The sequence below is a fragment of the Zeugodacus cucurbitae genome, chromosome 5 (genome assembly GCF_028554725.1).
Source record: "Zeugodacus cucurbitae isolate PBARC_wt_2022May chromosome 5, idZeuCucr1.2, whole genome shotgun sequence".
NCBI lineage: Eukaryota > Metazoa > Arthropoda > Insecta > Diptera > Tephritidae > Zeugodacus > Zeugodacus cucurbitae.
Genome location: NC_071670.1, coordinates 54,935,465 through 54,957,500, shown reverse-complemented (window position 1 = coordinate 54,957,500; position 22,036 = coordinate 54,935,465). Strand labels below are relative to the sequence as shown.

The window sequence follows — 22,036 nt, the reverse complement described above, 5'->3', positions numbered from 1 at the left end:
TTATTTCTCTTTACTAGTATTAAATTATGCTAACATTCTTAAATGAAAGGAAGCACAGATTTGTAATACAATCGCTGATTGATACATTTTTCATTTTTTAACGCATTTTATGTAGTTTTTCTTTGCTTTTTTGTTACGAATTAAACTATAGAAAAGCTAAGCTTTTTAATAGAACAGAAAAGTAGTTTTTATTTATTGTTTATTGCAAATGCGGTAAAGTAAAACGTTGTTTGCTTTAGTAATTGTTATTGCGCTTGGTGTGTATTTTTTTTATAGAAAATTTTAATTTATATATAAAATTGTAAAGTAATTAGCTGCCGTACAGCTGCTGTAAAAATAAGTGTTTTTTGAATTTGTTAAAATAAATATTGTTTAAAGTAATTTTGAAGAAAATAAAAAAAAAATGTATTTAAATTAATTTTAAAGAAAAATTGTTAAAAAAAATTATTTCAAGTAATTTTAAAGAAAAATTGTTAAAAGAAATTATTTCAAGTGATTTTATTAAAAATTAAAAAAAATGTATTTTTAATAATTTGTTTTGTTTGCTTTTAATTTCAAAAAATATTGAAATGTTTTAAATTAAATTTAGTGTTTTTTTATGTTAAAAGGACGTTTTCGGGTTACAAGTTTTGGAATGTTGTGTTGTATTGGAAAATTATTAATTTTTAAATGCTAAGGAATGGAAGAAGTATTGTAAAAAATATTTTTTTTTATAAAAATTATTTTTTTTTATAAAATTTAAAAATTCTGTATCGAAAATTACTTTTCAAAAATCATATTTTAACAAATTGCAATACAAAAAAATAAAATTACACAGCGTTATATTCCCGTTACATGCGCACTTCCTGCTTACTTTGTTTACTTTAAAACTTTTTGTTCAACTTTGTTTGTTTTATTTTCTTTTTCACTTCACATCTCTATGCAAACTTGTTTCGTTTTGTTTTTACTCATGTGAATAATATGTAAATAATAATAATAGTAATAATAATAAAAAAGTATATAACGTACATACATATACATAAAAATATATTTATCAATATTAATAATAGTTAATTAATAAGGTTTTTGATTTTGCTTTCGCGCTGCGCTGTTGCTTGCATTTTAAATAAAACATTTTTGTTAGTGTAACAACAATAGCAAAATATGTCAGTGTGTGTGTGTGTTTGTGGTGTTGTTGCCGGTTGTTTTCGCTGTTTTGCATTTGCATTTACAATTTTAATTAAATTCTTTTCAGTTTGCTTTTAATTATTTACTCATTTTGCCCTAATCTAAAACATTTTAAAATATGTATAATATATAAAAAAGTTGTTTTTTCTTTTCTCTTCTTTTTTTTGTTTTAATAGATTGCTTTGCTCATTTACGCATTACACTTTATTACTTTTACATTTTCACTAATTTTTGTTGTTGCTATTTTTTCACTTAAATTTTAAGTTTTATTTATTTATTTTTTGTTTTTGTTAGTTTTGTTTTTGCTTCACCTGCCTAATATAGAAAAATATATATGGAAATATACTTTAAACACTCTCATTGCACATTACTATAAACTACTACGCGCTTTTCTTTTTGTTTTTTTTTTTTAGTACATACATATACATTTATGCAAATTTTTGTTTTTGTTTTAATAATTAAATTAATTTTACTTAAATTTTTGTTTTTGTATTTGCATTACATTTTAGCTAGTTTAATGTTGCTTTCGTTTTTTTTTTGATTTTCTAATTTTATTTTAAATACAATTTATATTTTTTTTAAATTTATTTTTCGTAGTATATATTTTCTTGTTTTTGTTTTTGTAGTGATATTGTCATTTAGCAATCAGAAAAAAATATATATATATATACTCGTTTATATGCAGATATATATATATATATATATGCATTTATATATATTTGTATACGATATCCTCAACACTAAGCAAAATGTGATGTGTTGTTGTTGTTTTCTTTTTTAATTTTCAAAATATGTAGATATAACGGTGTATTTAAAAAGTACATACATACATATAAATTTATGTATATATGTATCACAAAAAAAATTTGCTTTGGAATGCATAGTGTTATATTATAAGTGTGTGTGTGTGTGTGTGTGTCTGTGTGGCAATGTGTTCAATAAAGACAAACATATGGATCCTAACAAGTGTACTAAACAAGTTTTAACTTTTCAATGGTCACATACATATATACATATGTGCTTTAACAACTACATACATTTCTTTTCTCTTATTCTTTTTGCTCTTCTTCTTCGTCTTCTCTTTTTATATATATATAATTTAACTTAATATTTAATAATTGCATCAGTAGTAATCGCCTTACACTTGTTTTACTCACTTCACTTCGCACATTTCAAACGTTTCCGCAAAGCTTTCGAAGCTTTCGAAGCTTTCGAGGCTTAAAAGCTCTTCAAAGCTCCTACGCCAGCAGCTTAGCTCGCTACATACATAAATACAGTTACATTTGTATTATATAGCGCAAATCGCACGAAAAAGGATATGTTTAGCTAACGGTGTTTTACATTTACAGTTATTATGCGTTTTTCTCTTCAATTTCTTCACGGTGTAAATTCTTAAAAAGCAGTTGTTGTTGTATTCTTGTGTGTTTGTTGTTTGCAAACGGCATTTAAAAATTTCGAAAAAGATTTGCTTTGTCTTCTAAGTTACAAATGTTTCTACACTCTCTTCTGTTGTGTCTTTTTCTGCCAATAATTCTAATTTTACATTTACAGTTACATACAGCGGTTTACTAATAGAATTTCTTTACAATTTACAAAAGCAGTTGCCGTTAGTTTTTTTTCGATTTTGCTTTCTAAAGCGTTGTGTAATTGGAATATGTTGTTGTAATATTTGTTTTGTGATTGTTGTTGTTGTTTTTACATATGTAGTGTTGGTAATGGTGTTGTTGGTGGTGCTGTTGTTGTTGTTCTAGCTGTTGCTGTTGTTTTAGTTTTTGTTGTTGTTGTTGTTGTTGCATTTCGTTCTATATAACTTTATATCAGCATTCAGACTTATCCTCTTCAACAAGATATTGCGTATCCTTGCCAGTATCCGCCGATGGATCCAGCTCTCTGGTACGTAACTGTAATTGCGGTGATGATTTGTGTGTTATGCTGCTGGGCGCTAATATGGCCGAGACGGGTTCGGTGAATGGACCAACCGTTTTGGTTTTGGAGGGATCGTGTGGCACTTCGTAAATACCTGAAATGAAAATAAAGAAAATATGTATCGTTATAAAAGTCAATTTCCTCATCTGGTGTCTTCTAAAGAGAGATCAGGTCTTTAGTTTTACGAAGCAGTTGTATATGTCCTAAAGAAGTATTAATATATTTGGGTAATAAGATGTTGAGGACTCAAAAATCTTGGTATCGACTCTTTCAAACATCGTCTAGAGAGAGAGAGAGAGGGAGAGATGCTATTGGATCCATTGTAACAGCGTTGGACTCATCAACGAAAAAGGACGAAAGTTTCTCAGGTTAACAAAGCCATAGCTCAGTATTGTCTCACAAAATCTCTCAAGTTTTTCTGTTTCGTCAGATTCCCTAGACCTAATAGTGAGTTAAATAATTTGAAATGAATAACTAAGCAACTGACTTCAATAAAGATCGCTTTCTAATTCTAACTTCTACCACTGTCCGAACTAAATTAAATTTCCGTTATTTTAAAATATTTGCTATTTACCTGTTCCATTACTCAGGCTCGGATCTGTGTTGGTGCCGGACTGCACGGCATCGTACATGGGATTCGAGAAGTCGCGCGTTTTAGCCGTATTAACGGTCTGTAGGTTATAGCCCTCTATAGGAGCTACATCATTGGACGGACCCGCCGTGGCGCCACCTGGAAAATCTGGAGCGTTGAACTCAACATTCGTGCCATGACGGAAGGTGACACTTTGCGATGATGTTAATGTGGGCAAACGCGCCAATTTGCCGCTGAAAGTTAAAAAATATATATAGTTTTTAATTTTTTAAAAAGAAAACAACAAAAAACTCTCTACTTACAATGGCTTCTTCCGTATGACGTACCACGCACCGCCCGCCGTTAGCAATACCAACAATATCACCATTATTGGTACCACAACAGCCGTTACATTGGCGCCGCCATGACCGAATGCGCCCGCCATGCTGCGATCGCAATGCTCACCCTTGAAGTCGGGCTGGCATTCGCAATACAAATCACCGCGTTCATCTTCGCGGCAGAGACCGCCATTCTGGCACGGACAAATGCGTGGCGATGGACGTGGCCGCTCAGCGGCAGCATCACAGATCACTTCGGCAGTGCTGCGATGCGATGGCAATGGACCGGAATTGTCCGGACAAGCGCAACGATGACCGCCAGGCACAAGCAGACACAAGTGCGAACAACTTGATTCGTAACATGGATTGCGTAACGAGGTGTTGTAGCGTTGTTCGTGGTAGACCTTAATGCCGGACGGATTGACGAGATTGCGATGTACGGTCACTTGTACGCCACGACCGAATTTATCCTGACGTATGACTTCGCCGGAGTCACGTGTCACCCAATATATGGTGGATTCGAAGACATCCAAAGAGATGGGATGACGTAGCTGATCGCCCTTCACTATCAACTTGCGGTACGAACCATCGGGACGCATTGATTCGATGGTATTCAATTTGGTGTCCACCCAATAAATGGTGTGATCTTGCGAGTAGTCGATAGTCAAACCAGTTGGATGACGTATGTGATCGGTCATGAGTGGGCGACGTTTGGAGCCATCCATCCAAGATACCTCAATCTTTGGCGCAGAACCTGCATCAGCCCAGTAGATACGTCCCAGTTGTGGATTCACTACAATAGAGGTTGGCACCTCAAGTCCAGCATTGACTATAGAACGTCTATAGCGACCATCTGTTTTAGCAACCATAACGCGTCCACGTGGTTTCGAACCGGTGCGGTCTACCTCAGTCCAGTAAAGATTAGATGCCAGCCAGTCGACAGCAACAGCTGTTGGTTTCGAACCACCCTTCATATTAAGATCTTGCGCGAAACCGATCTTAGCCTGTCCATCCAAGGCATTCACCATGTACGAACGTTTGATTGTCTTGTCATAGCTGTCAGCCCAGAAGACGATCTGCTGTTGTGCGTCATAATCCAAAGCTTCAATACGTTTCTCCGCAGCAATCACATCGAATTCTTCACGTTTCTGTAGATCCAAGCCACGTATTTCCGGTCCGTTAGCAAATACCAGCACAATATCTTCTTTCTCAGCACGACAAACACCGGATTGACTGTCAACCAAGCGGAAACCTTCGCGACACGAGCACGAGTAAGTGCCATTGAGATTCTGACATTTGTGCGAGCAAGTATGCTGCCGTGTGACACACTCATCCACGTCCAAGCAGCGTTTCTTATTTTCAGCCGATATTATATAACCCGGATAACAAGCACAGATGTAACCGCCATCGGTCAGATTGTGGCAATGGTGTTCGCAACCGCCTCGTGTCAACTCGGAGCATGTATTCGTGTGATGGCAACCCAACTCATCAGAAGCATCTCCACAGTCATCGGAGTAATCGCAAACTTGTGCGCGCTCCACACAATTCTTATTGGCGCACTGGTATTGTGTATACAGGTCACAAGGTTTCTGCTTGTTGGCGCACAGTGTCATGTTATTTTCATCGGAGCCATCCCCACAATTGTCAACACCATCACAGATCTGATAACGCGCCACACAACGGTGATTGGCGCACTGGAAGCGACGCAGCGTATCGCAATTGAAGTCGGTGCAAACCTTAACATCCTCATCCGAACCATCACCACAATCATCAGTGCCATCGCAGAGATCCGACGGTGAAACACAAAGGTTGTTATTACACTGGAAGCGTGATTCGGGGCAGTAGCGGCCACCAGGGAAACGTGGTGGACAGTCAATTTCATCAGACATATCGCGACAATCACGATCGCCATCACAACGGAAGTACGAGGCAATACAGTGGCCAGACATGCACTGGAATGTGCCGTTCTTGCATTTATAGCCCTCACAGTTCATTTCATCCGAGTTGTCACCACAATCGTCCTCATGATCGCACTGCCAACGCGACGATATACACTTGCCATTGGCGCAGTGGAATTCCGATTCGGAGCATTCACGATATTTGCCCTTGCAAATGGCATCATTCTCATCACTGCCATCTCCACAATCGTCCGAGAAGTCACACATCCATTGTCTAGAGGGAATGTAAAGAAATAAATTTAGCAACTCAAGAATATATTAATAGTCTTTTCGACTTACTTTGGTATGCAGCGATTGTTCGCACACTTGAAGTCCGTTTCACTTGAACATTTCGGGCAGTTCTCTGGCAACTCATCGCTATTGTCACGACAATCGTCTTTACCATCGCAGAACAGCCATTTAGGTATGCAGCGGTAGTTCGACTGACCAGGACAGCGTTGCCAGCCGGTGGTGCAATTACGTTGACGACACATATACGCCGGCTCATCGGAGTCATCACCGCAATCATTGTCAAAGTCACACATCCACAGTTTCGGTATGCAGCGTCCATTCTTGCAGCTGAACTCCGTCTCCGGATCGCAAGCACGTTTGTCTGTAGGGAAAACAAAATAGTTTCGTGAGTTATGTTAATTTAAGTAGAATTTACAGCAAATGAAACTTACGACACACAGCTGGGTCCTCGTCGCTGCCATCCTTACAGTCTGCATCGCCATCACAACGCCAGCTATCCAGTATACAACGTCCGCTCGATTTACATTTGAAGTCCGATTCGGGGCACGGAAGATCGCAATTTTGTTCATCGCTACCATCACCGCAATCGTCGGTGCCGTCACAGATCGTCGCTGAGGGTGTGCAATTCGTATTCTTACACTGGAATGTGCCAGCGCGGCAGTGACGTGTGGGACAAGTTGTGGGTTCATCAGAGCCATCCTTACAATCTTTTTCACCGTCACACTTCCAGAACCAGGGTATACATTTCTCATCGGTGCCACCGCAACGATGCTGACCGGCCGTACAGTTGGCTATGCATGTCTTCATGTCGCGTGCCAAATAGAATTGATTGGGACAGGCGCACTTGTAGCTCGGCGCGCCCTCCTCGATGTAGCCCTCAATATTAAAGTAGGTGGACTCTGGTGGCGGTGCAATTAGACACAAATGTGAGCAACCGCCATTATCTTTGCCACAAGGATTGGTGTAAGGTAACTGACGCAACGGATGATTGATATGTATGTCGTATGGACGGTGGGTCGTATTGCGTAGCACAGTGTAATTCTGACCAGTGAATTTATTGGCGCGCATGATACCCTTCAAATTCCAATCGGTCCAATAGAGATAGTCATCGAATAGTGATAGTGCGAAAATGTGTGGCACCTTCACGCCCGATAACACTACATGACGATGTCGGCCTTCCAAATCCGTATAGGCAATGTAATCCAAATGTGCATCAGCCCAGTAAATGCGATCGGTGAAGTAGTCCAGCGTTAAAGCATTTGGCCAAGCAATGTCATCGTCCCAGGTGAGTATGCGTGTAAAGTTCGAGCCATCCATACCCATTTTAGCAATGTAAGCTTGTAGGTGCCATGAAGTGAAATACAGATAACCAATACCGGGATGCACTACAAGCGCACGTGGATCGATCACACCACTGCGAAGTGTCTTACGTTTTGTGCCATCCAATTCTGAGACATCCAAATTCTTGGAATGTCTGTCGAGCCAATAGAGTTTGCGGCCAACCCAATCGACAGCAATACCCTCCAAACCGTGCGAGTCGTGACGTATTATAGCTTCACGTTCGGGTTTCTCATCGTCATCGAGTCCATACTTGGAGCGGAAGATAGTTTTGGCGGTCACGTCACAGAAATACATATATTGCTCTTGTATATCAAAGTCCAAAGCGACGACATTCATCAGATCTTGGTGCATGAGATTATACTGCTTGCCATCGAGCGACATATTGCGTACGTAGTATTTGTTGGTAAAGACCAACCAAGGAGCTTCTTTGTCTTTACGTTTGCACGTATGCTCGTCCGTTTGACGTTCGTAGTAGCGTTCGTCGCATTTACAGTAATAGCCGCCAGGTGTATTTGAGCAGTGTTGTGAGCAAGCACCCGGTAACTCCAGACATTCATCGATATCAGCGCAAGCCTTGCCGTCGGGCATTAGCCTGTTAAAAGGATGGGAGTAAAAGAAGTTTAAACCATTCTCCTTAAATATAATCCCTAGCAATACTCACTTGTAGCCTTGATTACAGTCACAATAGTAGCCGGTTAGCGTATCCACACACTTGTGTCCGCACTGATGTATCTCCACCTTCGCACACTCGTCCACATTGCAATGCGCCGGCTCATCCGATTCATCACTGCAATCGGGCACTTTGTTACAAACTAATTGATAGTCAATACATTGGCCATTCGTGCAGGTGAATTGTCCATTCGGACATGTTGTGTTATCTTTTTTACAACCCACTTCATCTGAATGATCCCCACAATCGTCTTCGCCATCACAACGATACTGATTGCGTATACATTTGAAGTTCTGACAGGTGAATTCTTGCTCGGAGCAACTCTTGTATTTGGAACTGCAGAATTTGCCTTCGTCGGAGCCATCGCCGCAGTCGTTGTCATGATCACAAGTCCAGCCCTAAACATAATTTGAAAAATATTATAAATTGTTGAACCATATTGAATTTCAGAGCCCCCAGCCTTACCTTATTGATGCATCGGCCGTTGTCGCAAGTGAACATGTCTTCGCCGCAAGGTTGTTGTGTCGCGCACAAATGCAGTGTTGTATTCTCGTCCGCGCCATCGACACAGTCCGGATCGCCATCGCAAATCCATTTCTTCGGTATGCATTGAGCACGTCCCCAAGCCTTATTCTCCAGACAAGTGAATTCAGTTTCCTCATCACATTTACGATCATCTAGAAAAACAACATAACAGTAAATAAAAAAAAGTTCTTTATAACCTCAAAAATCTGCACAACTTACTGCACTGGTGTCTGCTATCCTCATCACTGTTGTCCAAACAATCATTATCACCATCGCATATGTATATTCTCGGTATGCAGTTGCCATTGTCACAGGTAAAGAGATCACCGAAGCATGTACGTCCCTCGGATTTGCAATACTCTGGTGGTTCATCGGCACCATCACCGCAATCATCATCGCCATCGCAATACCAAGTGGCCGGTATGCAGCGGTGGTTGGGGCAACGGAAGCTGTTGGTCGGGCATGTGCGTTGACCGCAGTGTAGTGGATCCTCATCTGAGTTATCACCGCAATCGTTGTCGCCATCGCAAAGCCAGTAAGGTTCCACACAGATATTGGTCTTTTCACATTTGAGATGATTTGGTGGACAAGTCGTATTTTGTGGACAACGTTCGTGCGTTTCGTCCGAAGTTGTGTTGTCTTTGCAATCGTTGACACCGTTACAAACTTGTGACATGGGTATACAGCGACCATTACCGCAAGTGAATTCACCATCTACGCAAGGTGGGTAAGTACAATCGATCTCATCTGAGCCATCCTTGCAGTCGTTTTCATGATCGCATTTCCACGACTTGAAGATACAGCGTCCATTGTTGCAACGGAACTCAGTGGGTGAGCACGAATGGTAGGCGCAGTAGTTTGGATCCTCATCTGAGTTGTCACCGCAATCGTCATCACCATCGCAAGACCACATACGTGAGATACACTTGCCGTTCTGGCAGTAGAATTTGCTTGCCTCGCAAGTGTTGTTGCGTGGCGCACACATGCGTCCTTCGTTGACCACCTTCGAGTTGTCGTCACATTTGCATTCTGCTTTGCCGTTTGGTGCCGGATGACAGCTTTGTGCGCAGCCACCATTCTTGATGAGACATGGATTAACCGAACATTTCTGTCGCTCTGCGCTGTAAACGCGTATGTCACGTGGTGAGTCCTCCAAACGTTTCACCATTTCTACGACGTTGGCGCCAGTGTGTTTCTCAGCGCGATAAACGCCTCGTAACTGTAAATCGGTCCAATAGATGTAATTGCGGAAGACGGTTATAGCGAAGGGATATATTGTGGCATCCACGAGCAGTTCACGATTCTTGCCATCCAAATCGGAGCGTTCGATCTTCTCACGCACAGCGTCGGTCCAATAGAGTTTACGTTCTTCATAATCGATTGCGAGGCCACTGGGTTGTGATAGTTCCTTGTCAACAATGGCGCGTTTCAACGAACCAGCCATTGTGGTGCGGAAGATTTTGCCCGATGTACCGAAACGACCCCAATCGGTGAAGTATAGTGTGCCATTGCATGGATCTAGCACGATAGCACGTGGACGTTCAACACGCGCAATCATTACCAAATCAGTGCCGTCTAAGTTCATTGCATAAATCGAGTTATTCGAGCTGTCAGTCCAGTAAATCTTCTTTTGCGTCCAATCGTAAGCGATACCCTCCGGATTAATGCCTCTGCTCAGCACAACATTAACATCATTGCTGTTAGGATTGTCAGCCTTAGTGTAGGCAATCTTAGCCCATGGACGGATTTGTGTGAACAACATGTGATTGTCGGCAAAGTCAAAGTCGAGTCCAACAACATTGGTGAGATTGCTCATTGGTGTGAATGGTACTTGTGTGGAGTGTGGATCCAAATTAACGGCGCGTATTTCAGTGCGTGTTGCGAAGACGAGATACTCATTGACCACCTCGCACTTGTGTCCATCATCGGCCAATTTGCCGGTGGCACAATCGCAATAATGCGAACGCGCTGGATTTGATTGATCAGGCGGGAAACTGAAGCAAAGTTGATCGCAACCGCCATTGCCAAGACGTGCACATGGATTGCCCTCATCCTGTGGTTGATTATTGATATTATAAATGGCAATATCACGCAGTTTTTGTAAGTTGGTGCGCACGCGTACCGGTGCCGATTCGTTGCCAGATAATTTGGAGGCCTTATATACAGAGTTCAAATTGCGATCGACCCAGTAAACATCGCCAAGATGTATAGCTATACCCATTGGATTGGCTAAATTGCGACGAATGACCTTACGATTGCCGCCCGAGAAGGAAATCTTTTGAATGGTATCCAATTTTGAGTCCACCCAGTAGACATCGTGTGTAAGCATATCAATTGTCAAATCACGTGGATTCGATATGCCAGATGTTACCAAAGGCGTCCAGTGAGAGCCGTCCAAGTATGCCTTACCGATGCGTGGATGTTGACCATAATCAATCCAGTAGAGCAGACGCTTTATTGGATTCACAGCGAGTTCACGTGGTGCATCTGTTGTGGTCTTCACCAATACTTTCCGATTGCTGCCATCTAACCAACAGACTTCGACATAGTTCTCATGTGGATAAATATTCGTGAAGTACATATTACCAGCAACCCAATCAATGGTGAGACCACGTATGCCATTGCTACCAATACCATCCTTAATGATATGCTGGAGTTCAGTGCCGTTCGGGCGACGCCGGAAAATGCCATTCCACGTGCCGCGATTGTATTCAGCCCAGTAGATCCATTGTTCGCGGAAGAGCACATCAACGTGCAAGATGTGATGACCAGGTCCACTAATTGGTACCATTGCCTCAGAGCTATCAGTTAAACTGTAGCCGCGCGTCACGTCAAGTTGCGAAACGACGGCAAAGGTCTTATATGCCACACAGTTGATATCGTTATCCTTGCGATAGCCGACACCGCAGGCACAGGTGCGCGATGAAACATCATCCGGTATGCAAAGATGCTCACAACCACCGTTATTCATTTGACAAGGATGTTGCATCATAGGACGCTTTTTGAAGATGATCATACTGCGCAGATCGGGTTCATTGTCCACAATTACTTTAGGATTATCGCCACGTGGTAAGTCAATGCGTACGATCTTTTCATAAATTGGATCGAGATAGTACAGTCTTGAATCTAAAATTCCCAAACTCTTCGGACGCGAGATAGCATTCTCTTCCGACAGCAATACTCGATGGTCCTCGCCATGATAGTCCATGACACAGATTGTAGGCGGATATTGTGTGCTGTAGTAAACCAATTTCTTTTCGATATCCAAAGCTATGCTCTCAGGCTGGTCGATTTCTGACTTCAACACCATCGGATTGTTACCATTCATATTGACACGTCCAATCTTCACGGGTACACCATAACCACCCTCATCGATCCAGAATAGTTTGCCATCATTGGGATCTAGCACCATTTGTTTGGGTTTGGAAACGGATGTCTGATTGCCGTCGTTGGCGAGTATGATTGTGCGATACTTGATTTTACCATCTACTCGCACCGCTTCAATATTGCTGGCAATACGATTGCCCATATACAGATTGCGGCCCAACCAATCGAAGGCGATGGTGTAGGGGGAACCGACAATACCCGTATCGGCACCGAGGAATTGTGTCTTGTTGCCACCACCGTAGGGTGTGGAGAATATCGTGCAATTTTCATCGTCACCTTCGCGTCCTTGTACCCAATATAGCGTTTCTCCCTTGCGATCGAAGTCCAAGCCAGTGCTACTGTCAATGCCAATAACGGGTGCGAGCGAGCCAGCGCGTGCATCACCGCCGTTCAATGGTATATCGACAATTTGTGTGCCCTTTACAACAACCAAGAATGGATTTTCTTCCTCGACGCAACGACCCTCGCTCATTAGGCGATAACCTGGTTTACACTTGCATGAGAAGCCCTCCTGTGCACTAGGACTCAACAAACAAAGATGTTGGCAATTTGATTTCTCACATGGGTTCGGGTGGATGGGCTGTAGCGAGGGATGGTGTACGTGGATTGATAGCGGTTGACTGATCAGATGCGAAACAACTGTTTGATTCTTGCCACGGAATTTGTTGGCCGATAGCACACGATTCAGTTGACGATCTGTCCAGTAAAGTGTGTCTTCGAAGAGTGAGAGTGAGTGTGGATGTAGTAAGTAATGACTGTTGGCTAAAACCTGTTGCCGACCAGTGCCGTTATAATAGCAGAAGTCAATGAAATCTAATTTTGAGTCAGCGAAGTATACACGTTTGGTGGCAATGTCCAGAGTTAAACCGTTAGGCCAATAGATTTTCGTATTTATAATAGTTTCACGCATTGTGCCATCCATACCGACGCGTTCGATGCGTGGATTTTCACCCCAATCGGTCCAGAAGATGAAACGTGCTTCCGGACTTGGATCGAGACACATACCACGTGGTTGTGTAATATTTTCGCGTACTAACACCAAACGATTTGAACCATTTTCGGCAGATACTTCAATCGTATTCAATTTACTGTCCAACCAGTAGAGATTGCGTGCAACCCAATCGTAGGCCAATCCTTCGACCAAGTCCAAACCAGTATTGATAATCTCTTGCGGTTCCTGACCACGATCTAAACGTGAGATCTTCTTTAGCTTCATATCACTCCAGAATATTGTGCCTGTATGCATATTGGAGGCAGTTGCCACCACATTCTCAACAATTATTGGTACTCGTTCCAAACCTTGCTCCTTCAGATCCGCAACAAGTATGGAATGACGATTCGATATAATTAGGAATGCAGCAGAGTGATTGACAGCTTTGCAGGTGTGTTTGTTCGGTTCCAATAAATAACCATCGGTACATGAGCAGAAGTAAGAACCCTTTGTATTTGTACATTGTTGTGAGCAAAGCCCTGGTGGATCACATTCATTCATATCGACGCAAGTATAACCGTCTTCACCAATCTCTGAGCCTGGTGGACAAACACAGGTAGCTCCGAGTGGTGTCTTCTGGCAACCATTTGAACAAAGGCCACCTTGATGTGTACACTCGGCCAAATCGCAACCTTCACCTTCATCAGCGCCATTCGGACAATCGGGCGTGCCATCACACACTGAAGTCATATTGACACAACGTTCGCTAACATCCGGACACTTCCATTGACCGTAGGGACACTTGAATGGTGGTGGTACGCAAGCATGTAGTGAGCTCTCATCAGAACCATCGCCGCAATCATCTTTGCCATCACAAATGTACGCCTTGAATACACAATTGGAGTTGTTGCATTTGAAGAAGTTCTGTGCGCAGGTAATCTGTCCGCAATCCTCTTCATCAGACTGATCGGAACAATCATTGGAGCCATCGCAATGCCAAGCAATTGGTATGCAGAAGCCAGAAGACTTGCAACGGAAGTGTTTTTCCAAGTTACACTGATTCGGTCCCATCGACGGACAATCCAACTCATCGCTACCATCATTACAATCCGGTATGCCATCACATTTATATGATTCCTCAACACACTGACGCAGATCGGCGCATTTGAATTGATTCGCCAAACAAGTAATCGGCGGACAGTCCTTCTCATCCTGTTTGTCAAAGCAATCATCATCACCATCGCAAACCCAACTCTGCGGTATGCAATGACCCGTACGTGGACACGTAAATTGGAAGTAAGCGCAAGTCTTTTCCGCACAGAAGTCACCCTCATCAGAGCCATCACCGCAATCGTTTTCACTATCACATTTCCACATATTCGGTATGCAGCGGCCATTGTCACAGGCGAATTGTGCTGTGCCACAAGTGACATTACCACATTCGAACTCGTCTGAGTTATCGCCACAATCATTCTCCTGGTCGCAACGGAAGTTGAGTGGTATACAACGGCCAGACTTGCATTGGAACTCATTGGAGCCGCAGGTCGGTTCTAATGGTGTAAAGAAAATAGAAATATAGTTAATGAAAAGAGTTATTTATTTTCCGTAGATAAGTTTTCTACTCACTTGTGCAATTCTGCTCCTCATCGCTGTTGTCCAAGCAATCGTCATCGCCATCACACACCCATGATTTGGGTATACAACGTTGGTTATTGCAGGTGAAGTCCCAAGTATTGGGACAGGGTTGTACTGGTGGCTCTGCATTGGGATCGGCCATACATGAGCGTTGATCTTCAGCCAAACGTTCGCCATAGGGACATGAGCAGCGCGTCTGCAAGGACGGCAACATGGAGTCATTCCTTGGTATGGCGAAGCAGATCTTCTCGCAACCACCATTGTTTACATGACAGGGATGTATATCGGTTATGTTTTGCACCTCGTGACTGTAGACTTTCACGCCGTACAGCCGATTAGTTTGCGGTTCGCGCACCATCATTTCCTCTTGTTCGCCAGTGAGTTTGTGCAGGCGTATAATCGCATCCAGACGCCAGTCCGTGATATACATCCAATCGTTGTGTATGACAATTGAGAATGGATGACGCACCAAGCGTGAATTGACCGTTTTAATATCAGTACCATCGAGATTGGAATGCTGCACATGATCCAACAAAGCATCACACCAGTAAACGCGATCCTCTTTGAAATCAATCGACAAACCATTGGGCCAGCCCAGTGTGACATTCTTGAAGACAAGCAAATTGGTACCGTCGGTATTTGCGCGCGTAATATTTGCGGGACGATCCCATTCGGAGAAGAAGATATAACCTCGGTTGGGATGCACAACGATGGCGCGTGGACGTTTGAGATTCTTCAACAACGTGCGTCGGTAGGTCACGTTTCGTGTAGAGAGCACATTCAGCGTACCTTTGCGTGAGTCGATATAGTACAGATTCTTCGCAGCCCAATCGACTGCCAATCCTTCAACACCTTCGTTTTGTGAAGCAAGCACAATTTCGCGTCCGGTGCCATTGCGGTGTACACGGTAGATCACATCCTGCAACACATCTGAGTAGTAGATGAATTCATCGCGTGAATCGTAATCCAAGCCCACGAAGCGTGCACGTCTCGAGACCACCGGTAGTATAGCATCGCTGAAACCCTCAATAACTGGTTCGAGCACTTTACCCTTGATGAAACGTTGCTGTGAATACATCAGGAACTCACGCACTATTTTACAATTCTTCAAATCTGTCTGCAACTGATAACCTGTATGGCAGGCACAACGGTAACCTAAACCGGTGGGTGCACCTTTAACTGCTGTTACAATACACATATGATTACAACCGCCATTGTTGTTGCCACAAGGGTTCGAAACACGCGGTTGACTTAGTGCGTGAACAGCCACAATACCTTTGGGTTCGCGTATATCCTTCGCTTTATAGGTGACTTGTATCGATGTGGGACCTGCATATTTGTCCACGGACATAATACCTTGCTTCGTGGCATCCGTCCAGTAGATGCGGTTTTCAAAGAGCGCCAATCGTGAAGGACTCGGCACTTGTTGTCCGCGTAGCACCATAATGCGATTATTACCTTCATAGTTCACAGTTTCAATATAGTCCAGCAGTGAGTCGCACCAGTAAACGCGCTTCGCAATAATATCTACAGTAACACCAGACGCCTTGTACGCGGCTTCTGAGACAATGGAACGTGCATGTGTACCATCCATATGAGCGCGTAAAACTTGACCACCATCAGCGACAAACATAAGACCCGATGTCGGATCCAATGCCAAATCGGCGGGACTGGTAAGATTTGAACCCAAAACAACAGCATGCCAATGTCCGCTCAATTCAAAAACATCAATTTTTTGACCAATCAAATCGGCCACGTAAATCTTGTCGCCCACCCAATCGACGGCCAGCGCGACGGGCGCCCATGTGCCGGGCAGTGTGAGATCTAGCGGCGAGATAGCACCGTTGAACACATCCAGTGGTATGGATTGCACCTTACGTGTCTTAATGTCAGACCAATACAAAGTGTTACGCTGGTAGTGGAAGGCCACGCCGGAGGCAGCTGTCGCGTTCGCGAGTATACGTGGATCGCCACCATGCGCCGACATGCGCACAACAGCACGATCATGTGCGATGATGAGCTGCATAGTTCTCGGATCGGGCACAATACACTTTGTGCCATTGAACAAACTATAGCCTTGCGTACACTGGCAGGTGAACGAGCCATCGGTATTCGTACACAACTGATCGCAATAACCCCATTCGGCGCATTCATCACGATCCATGCAAGTGCGGTTGTCAGCGGCGATGGACTGACCATTCGGGCAATAGCAGGTGCCGCCGGTCAACGAAGGTCCACAGCGGTACTCACAACTAAGAGCGGGACAAGAGCCGATAGCTGTGAGTGGAATTGAAATTAGGAAAGACAAAGGAATAAGTAATTTATAGGAAAACTGTCACGTGCAAAACAAAACGTAACGCTTTTTGGCAAACTTACAGCAAGCGGTCTCCTCATCACTTCCATCTTCACAATCACGATTACCATCGCACAGTTGTGACTTCAATATGCACTTGGGCGTGCCATTTGGGCCACCGCGTGGACAAAGGAACTTGTTATCTGGACATGCGATTGCCGTGCAATTGGCCTCATCACTTTCGTCCGCACAATCGTGATAGCCGTCACAATAGAAGTTCGATGGTATGCACAAGGCATTCGTGCAACGAAATTGTCCATGATGGCAGGGTGGAAAGTCTGGAAGAGAGAATAGTAAATCGAGAATGAATATTGCGAAGGATGCGAATGCATATGCGTATGATGGCTGAATGCTGTTGGTGCCTTGGATGCAAACGAGTTGAATTGATGGCAAATTTCTGGCACACACTTAAGAAGCGACGAATGAAGTGTACGAATGGAGAAAGAAAACTAACAAGGAAGTAATTGGTGTATTGTTCAGTTACTGATGTGAAGTTATGTGTTGTTGAAGGTTGAACTATGAGTTTACAGTTTCTGAAATGGAATTCGGGATCTCGAAAATTTTGGTTGAGGAGCTTTTATAAAGAGATTGGAATTTAGCTCCTTTAGAGCTTGGAAAGAGCTCAGAAAACGCTTTGTGAATTTATGAATTATAAAGTCAAGTATAAATCATCGCTGATTTATCAAGTGCTTGGTTAGATAGCCTTAGCTTATTAAGACCCCAGTGACATTTTAAGATCAATACCAGAAATTTAGTCCCGAATTTTCAGAATAAAGGGCAAAAGGAAGGTAGTACATAGAGACGGGTGAGGCTAGACGATAAGGGAAAAAAATATTTTTTCAGGATCCCAAAAAATTGGTCCCGAATTTTCGGGATGGAGATAGAGATGAAAGTATCAAGCATTTACTGGGTACAATCGAATGGAAATAAATGAGGCTGTGGTGTAATATAATAAAAATATTATCGGGATCTCGAAAAATAATACCGAATTTTCGGGATTGGCTCTATAAGTAATCCATTGCTTTGGAACAAAGCGTCAAAAATGATTTGTTGAGTTGAGTTTTGTTTGCTAGGTGCAATTGAATTGAAAATGGAAGAAAACAGACTAGACTAAGGAAGCTGACAATGCATCTACTGTTCCACACACGAAGGTTCTTTAAATAAATTGCACATAAGCTTCAGCAAAACAACTGACTCTCAGTCAACGTAAAATTATTGATCACCGTTGCCTGTTGGCCATTTTGAATGATGTTCGTTGAACGTCGCCATTGAAGCGTTTGAATAACGGCTTGTTATCATTTGCAGACCACTATGTTGCGCACAGAGAAACTGCAGCACTTTTGTCTCACTACATCCAACTCTTTTTCTTTTTTGTAACGGTAAACACTTGACAGACACCAACTCTTTGACAACACGCTTCAAATGCACAAACATGCATGTTTTTAAGCACCCAAGTGTCCGCTGAAGTAGCGGAGTGTTTGTGATGGTTTGAATGATTTTACGATTGAATACTTACTGCAGCCCTGTTCATCAGATTTGTCACCGCAATCGTCTTTGTGATTACACTTGAGCGAAGCATCAATACACTTCTGGCCGTTGGCACAGCGAAACTGATCCAAACGACACGAGATGCCGGTGCAACCTTCCTCATCACGACCATTACGACAATCCAGATAACCGTCGCAGCGTTTCTCCTTCGGCACACACGGACCGGAGAGCCGACTACCATCGGAGGGTGCCAAACCGCCGGGTGCATTGCAGAATACATCGCTCGATTGACATTTTCTGTAAGCTGTTGTTGAGTGGACGAATGCAAGAGCACGAGTACGAGCAGGAGCGCGAGTTGTGGGTGTGGACCATAGATGAGAGGGCGGACGACAGTTTTGGAGGTTGTGTTGTTGTTGCAGTTGGTGTACGATGAGTGTTGCGTGTTAGCGATGTCGGTAAATTTGTAATGACAGCCAGCAGTAACGCCGAGTAGCAAAGCATTACACAGAGAAATTGGAAACGGAGATATATTGACCAGTGACCATTGTATGGATTCGGGTGCCGTTAGATGAATGTGTGTGTGCGTGCATGCGACCGGCATCAACAGCATCAGTATCGTCGGTTGGCCACACACGAACGTAATATGGTTGTTGCCGAAATAGCGTGGACAGGCAGATTTTGTATGTAACAAAACGGCAGCATCGTCAAAGGCGACCGAGCGGCAAGTGGCAGCAGCGTTGTTGTTGACAGTCATCGCAACAGGCGCAACCACATTGGTACGCAAAAGCGGAGCAGTAGCACACGCGATACACGCACGGCAAAGGCGAAGCGTTGGTCCACACAAGCGATGATTGAAAAGTATGAAAAAAAAATTGGAAGAAAAGAAAAAAGTACAAAGAATTAGTAAATCGAATTGAATTTTTTCAAGCGTAAAAGTGCTATGCGTTGACATACATACATACAAACATAGACACACACATACATACATATATATGATATCACAACCAATATCAGTGAAGCTTAAAAAACTGTCGGGAAGCTTTAAAAATTGCCACGACTATGTAATCGGAACAAATTTCAGTTTCAACATCCGTTTTTGTGCTGCATTCGTTTACAACGACTACTTGTTGTTACTTCTGTTGTTAACTGTTTGTGCATTTACCATTTCTTTTTATTGCTTCTTGTTGTTGTTCTTTTAAGGTTTTTTGTTTTCATTGCTTTGGCTCACCAGTTGCCATTGTTTCAGCAATGGTCGGTTGTGCAAAAGAGAAAATTGGAAATTGAAAAAGAATAAGTAGTAAAATTGGAAAATGAAGAAATCAACATAATTGCCCTTTTCAAATGTAAAAGAAGACGACGAAGCAGCAGTCTTTTGTTGTCATTTACTAGCTTTCTGGTGAAAACAGTTGCTTCTTCTCCACCTTTTCTGTACAATTCTTAGACCGGCTCTTGCCATTTTATACCAGTAGAGTTCGCTTCTGGCTTGTTACAATGCTTTTTGTGTTGCTTTTTGGCAAGCCGGTAAATATACAGGAAGCAATTCTTCACTTCATATTCCAATTACTATTTGAAGGAGTGAAACTGAATGGTTCTTACAAATATATTGCATTTGAGATCGTAGGACATATACACTCTTGCCAACAGGTGCTACTATGGACTGAGTAGGCAATTGAAAAGTAAAGTCCTCTCTCGACGAACAAAAACTAAACTCTACAAGTCCCTCATCATTCCCGTCCTACTTTATGGTGCAGAAGCGTGGACGATGTCAACATCCGATGAGACGGCACTAGGAGTTTTCGAGAGAAAGGTTTTGCGGACGATTTATGGTCCCTTAAACATTGGCAAAGGCGAATACCGCAGACGATGGAACGATGAGCTGTATGTGTTGTTCGACGACATAGACATAGTTCAGCGAATAAAAAGACAGCGGCTACGCTGGCTGGGTCATGTTGTTCGAATGGATGAAAGTGCCCCAGCTCTGAAAGTTTTCGATGCAGTACCCGCTGGTGGAAACCGAGGAAGAGAGAGACCTTCACGCCGATGGAAGGACCAGGTGGAGAAGGACCTCTCTTCATTTGATATTACCAATTGGCGCCAAACTGCCAAAAGGAGAGATGCGTGGCGCGCTGTTGTGGACTCGGCTATAACCGTGTAAGCGGTGTCTACGCCAGTCATACCAGACATGTTCGCAGGTGCCAGAATTTATAAATTGATATCACTATAATTATTTATCTAATCTGGTCAGTTGGTTAGATGATGTTAGGTACTGTTCTCAGAACAGTCTGATCCAAATAACTAGAATGGACCCGGATTGGTGTTAAACCAAGGACTATTAGCTCAGATATGAATTGTGAAACGCAATCTCAATATAGAGAAGTAAGCCGGAAGATTTGACAACACGCTTCTATAAATTGTAGAAAAACTAAACCTATGATTCTAAAAAAATATTTTTCAGAAGGAAAATTAGGCCTTATGCATCACTCAAGTGAGTTTAGGCAAGACTAAATGATGAATGGATTCGACGATATATTTGAATATCGGAACATAAAAATGGGAATTATGTACCATAGAATGATATTAAAAGCCTGGAATAGTTCCTAGAATTTAATCTATTGTCCATCATGGTTTTATATTTTAGTTCACAAATATGGTGGGCCATATTACTACATCTATATCGATTCCTCAAAATAGTAGTTACTGAACGAATTATCAATTTTGTGAAACTCAGAGCTCAAAAGAGCCGTTAAGGTCTTCCATAAAGACAACAAACTAAAGATATTTTTCATGCTGAAAATTAACTGAATTATCTATACTAATTAATATTAAAGGATTACTGCACGACTAAAAATATAAAATCTTCTCCAACTCTCGATAGCGGGTTATAATTTAAAAGATATCAGTATTAGTTATACAAATTAGAAAAATTTGTCAAAATATCTGTTGCCGTAGGACTTTGACTCGACGAAGAAAGCTACAGTCTCCAAACTTTGGTGGATTCAAGAGTAGTGCCAAATCCGATTTTTCTATAAAAGATACGAATTAAAAAACAATAAATGAATTGCTTCCGAAGATTATTTTCTGGGTCTTCTATTATGCATTTGCCTGCTTCTTAAGGAGACCAGATGACTATGAACTATTACTACTATATTTGAACCAAAATTTAGCTTTACAATTTTTTTAATATAGAAAGAAAACGAAAGAGCAAACAAATAGATTAGGTTATACATGTTTATTTGAGTTTCTCATCAAAATCATCGAGTGAATATATATTTTTAGAGATTTTTTTCTATTGCTGCTTATCTGCTGGAAAACATTAGGCATTTTCATCAATTTCAACAAATTTCTTCATCACTTAATACAATAACACCGTTCTATTGTTGCAACATTACACAGTGGTATTGTCACAACAGTTATGTTGCATGATGAATATGCGCAACTTTATTTGAAAATTAATCAAGCGTAGAGCCGCATAACGCCACAATCAGTGCGAAACCTTAAATAAAGCCATCGTTAAG

The 22,036-nt window shown here is 42.2% G+C and overlaps 1 protein-coding gene across 4 annotated transcripts in view; it reads right to left on the bottom strand.

Annotated features, from left to right (window-relative positions):
* Positions 1 to 2,814: 2,814 nt before the first annotated feature.
* Positions 2,815 to 22,036, bottom strand: part of Lrp2_4 (low-density lipoprotein receptor-related protein 2) — a 352,676-nt gene continuing 333,454 nt past the window's right edge. For all 4 annotated transcript variants that reach the window (XM_011179139.3, XM_054231093.1, XM_011179140.3 and 1 more), the window contains exons 5-15: positions 18,550 to 18,825; positions 17,057 to 17,311; positions 14,672 to 16,957; positions 8,947 to 14,595; positions 8,668 to 8,879; positions 8,194 to 8,600; positions 6,623 to 8,124; positions 6,240 to 6,552; positions 3,988 to 6,174; positions 3,668 to 3,918; positions 2,815 to 3,187 (exon numbers count right to left, since the gene is read on the bottom strand). In XM_011179139.3, the coding sequence (XP_011177441.1) occupies positions 2,985 to 3,187; positions 3,668 to 3,918; positions 3,988 to 6,174; positions 6,240 to 6,552; positions 6,623 to 8,124; positions 8,194 to 8,600; positions 8,668 to 8,879; positions 8,947 to 14,595; positions 14,672 to 16,957; positions 17,057 to 17,311; positions 18,550 to 18,825 (13,541 nt within the window). In that variant the 3' untranslated portion in view covers positions 2,815 to 2,984. The remainder of the gene's footprint in view (positions 3,188 to 3,667; positions 3,919 to 3,987; positions 6,175 to 6,239; positions 6,553 to 6,622; positions 8,125 to 8,193; positions 8,601 to 8,667; positions 8,880 to 8,946; positions 14,596 to 14,671; positions 16,958 to 17,056; positions 17,312 to 18,549; positions 18,826 to 22,036) is intronic.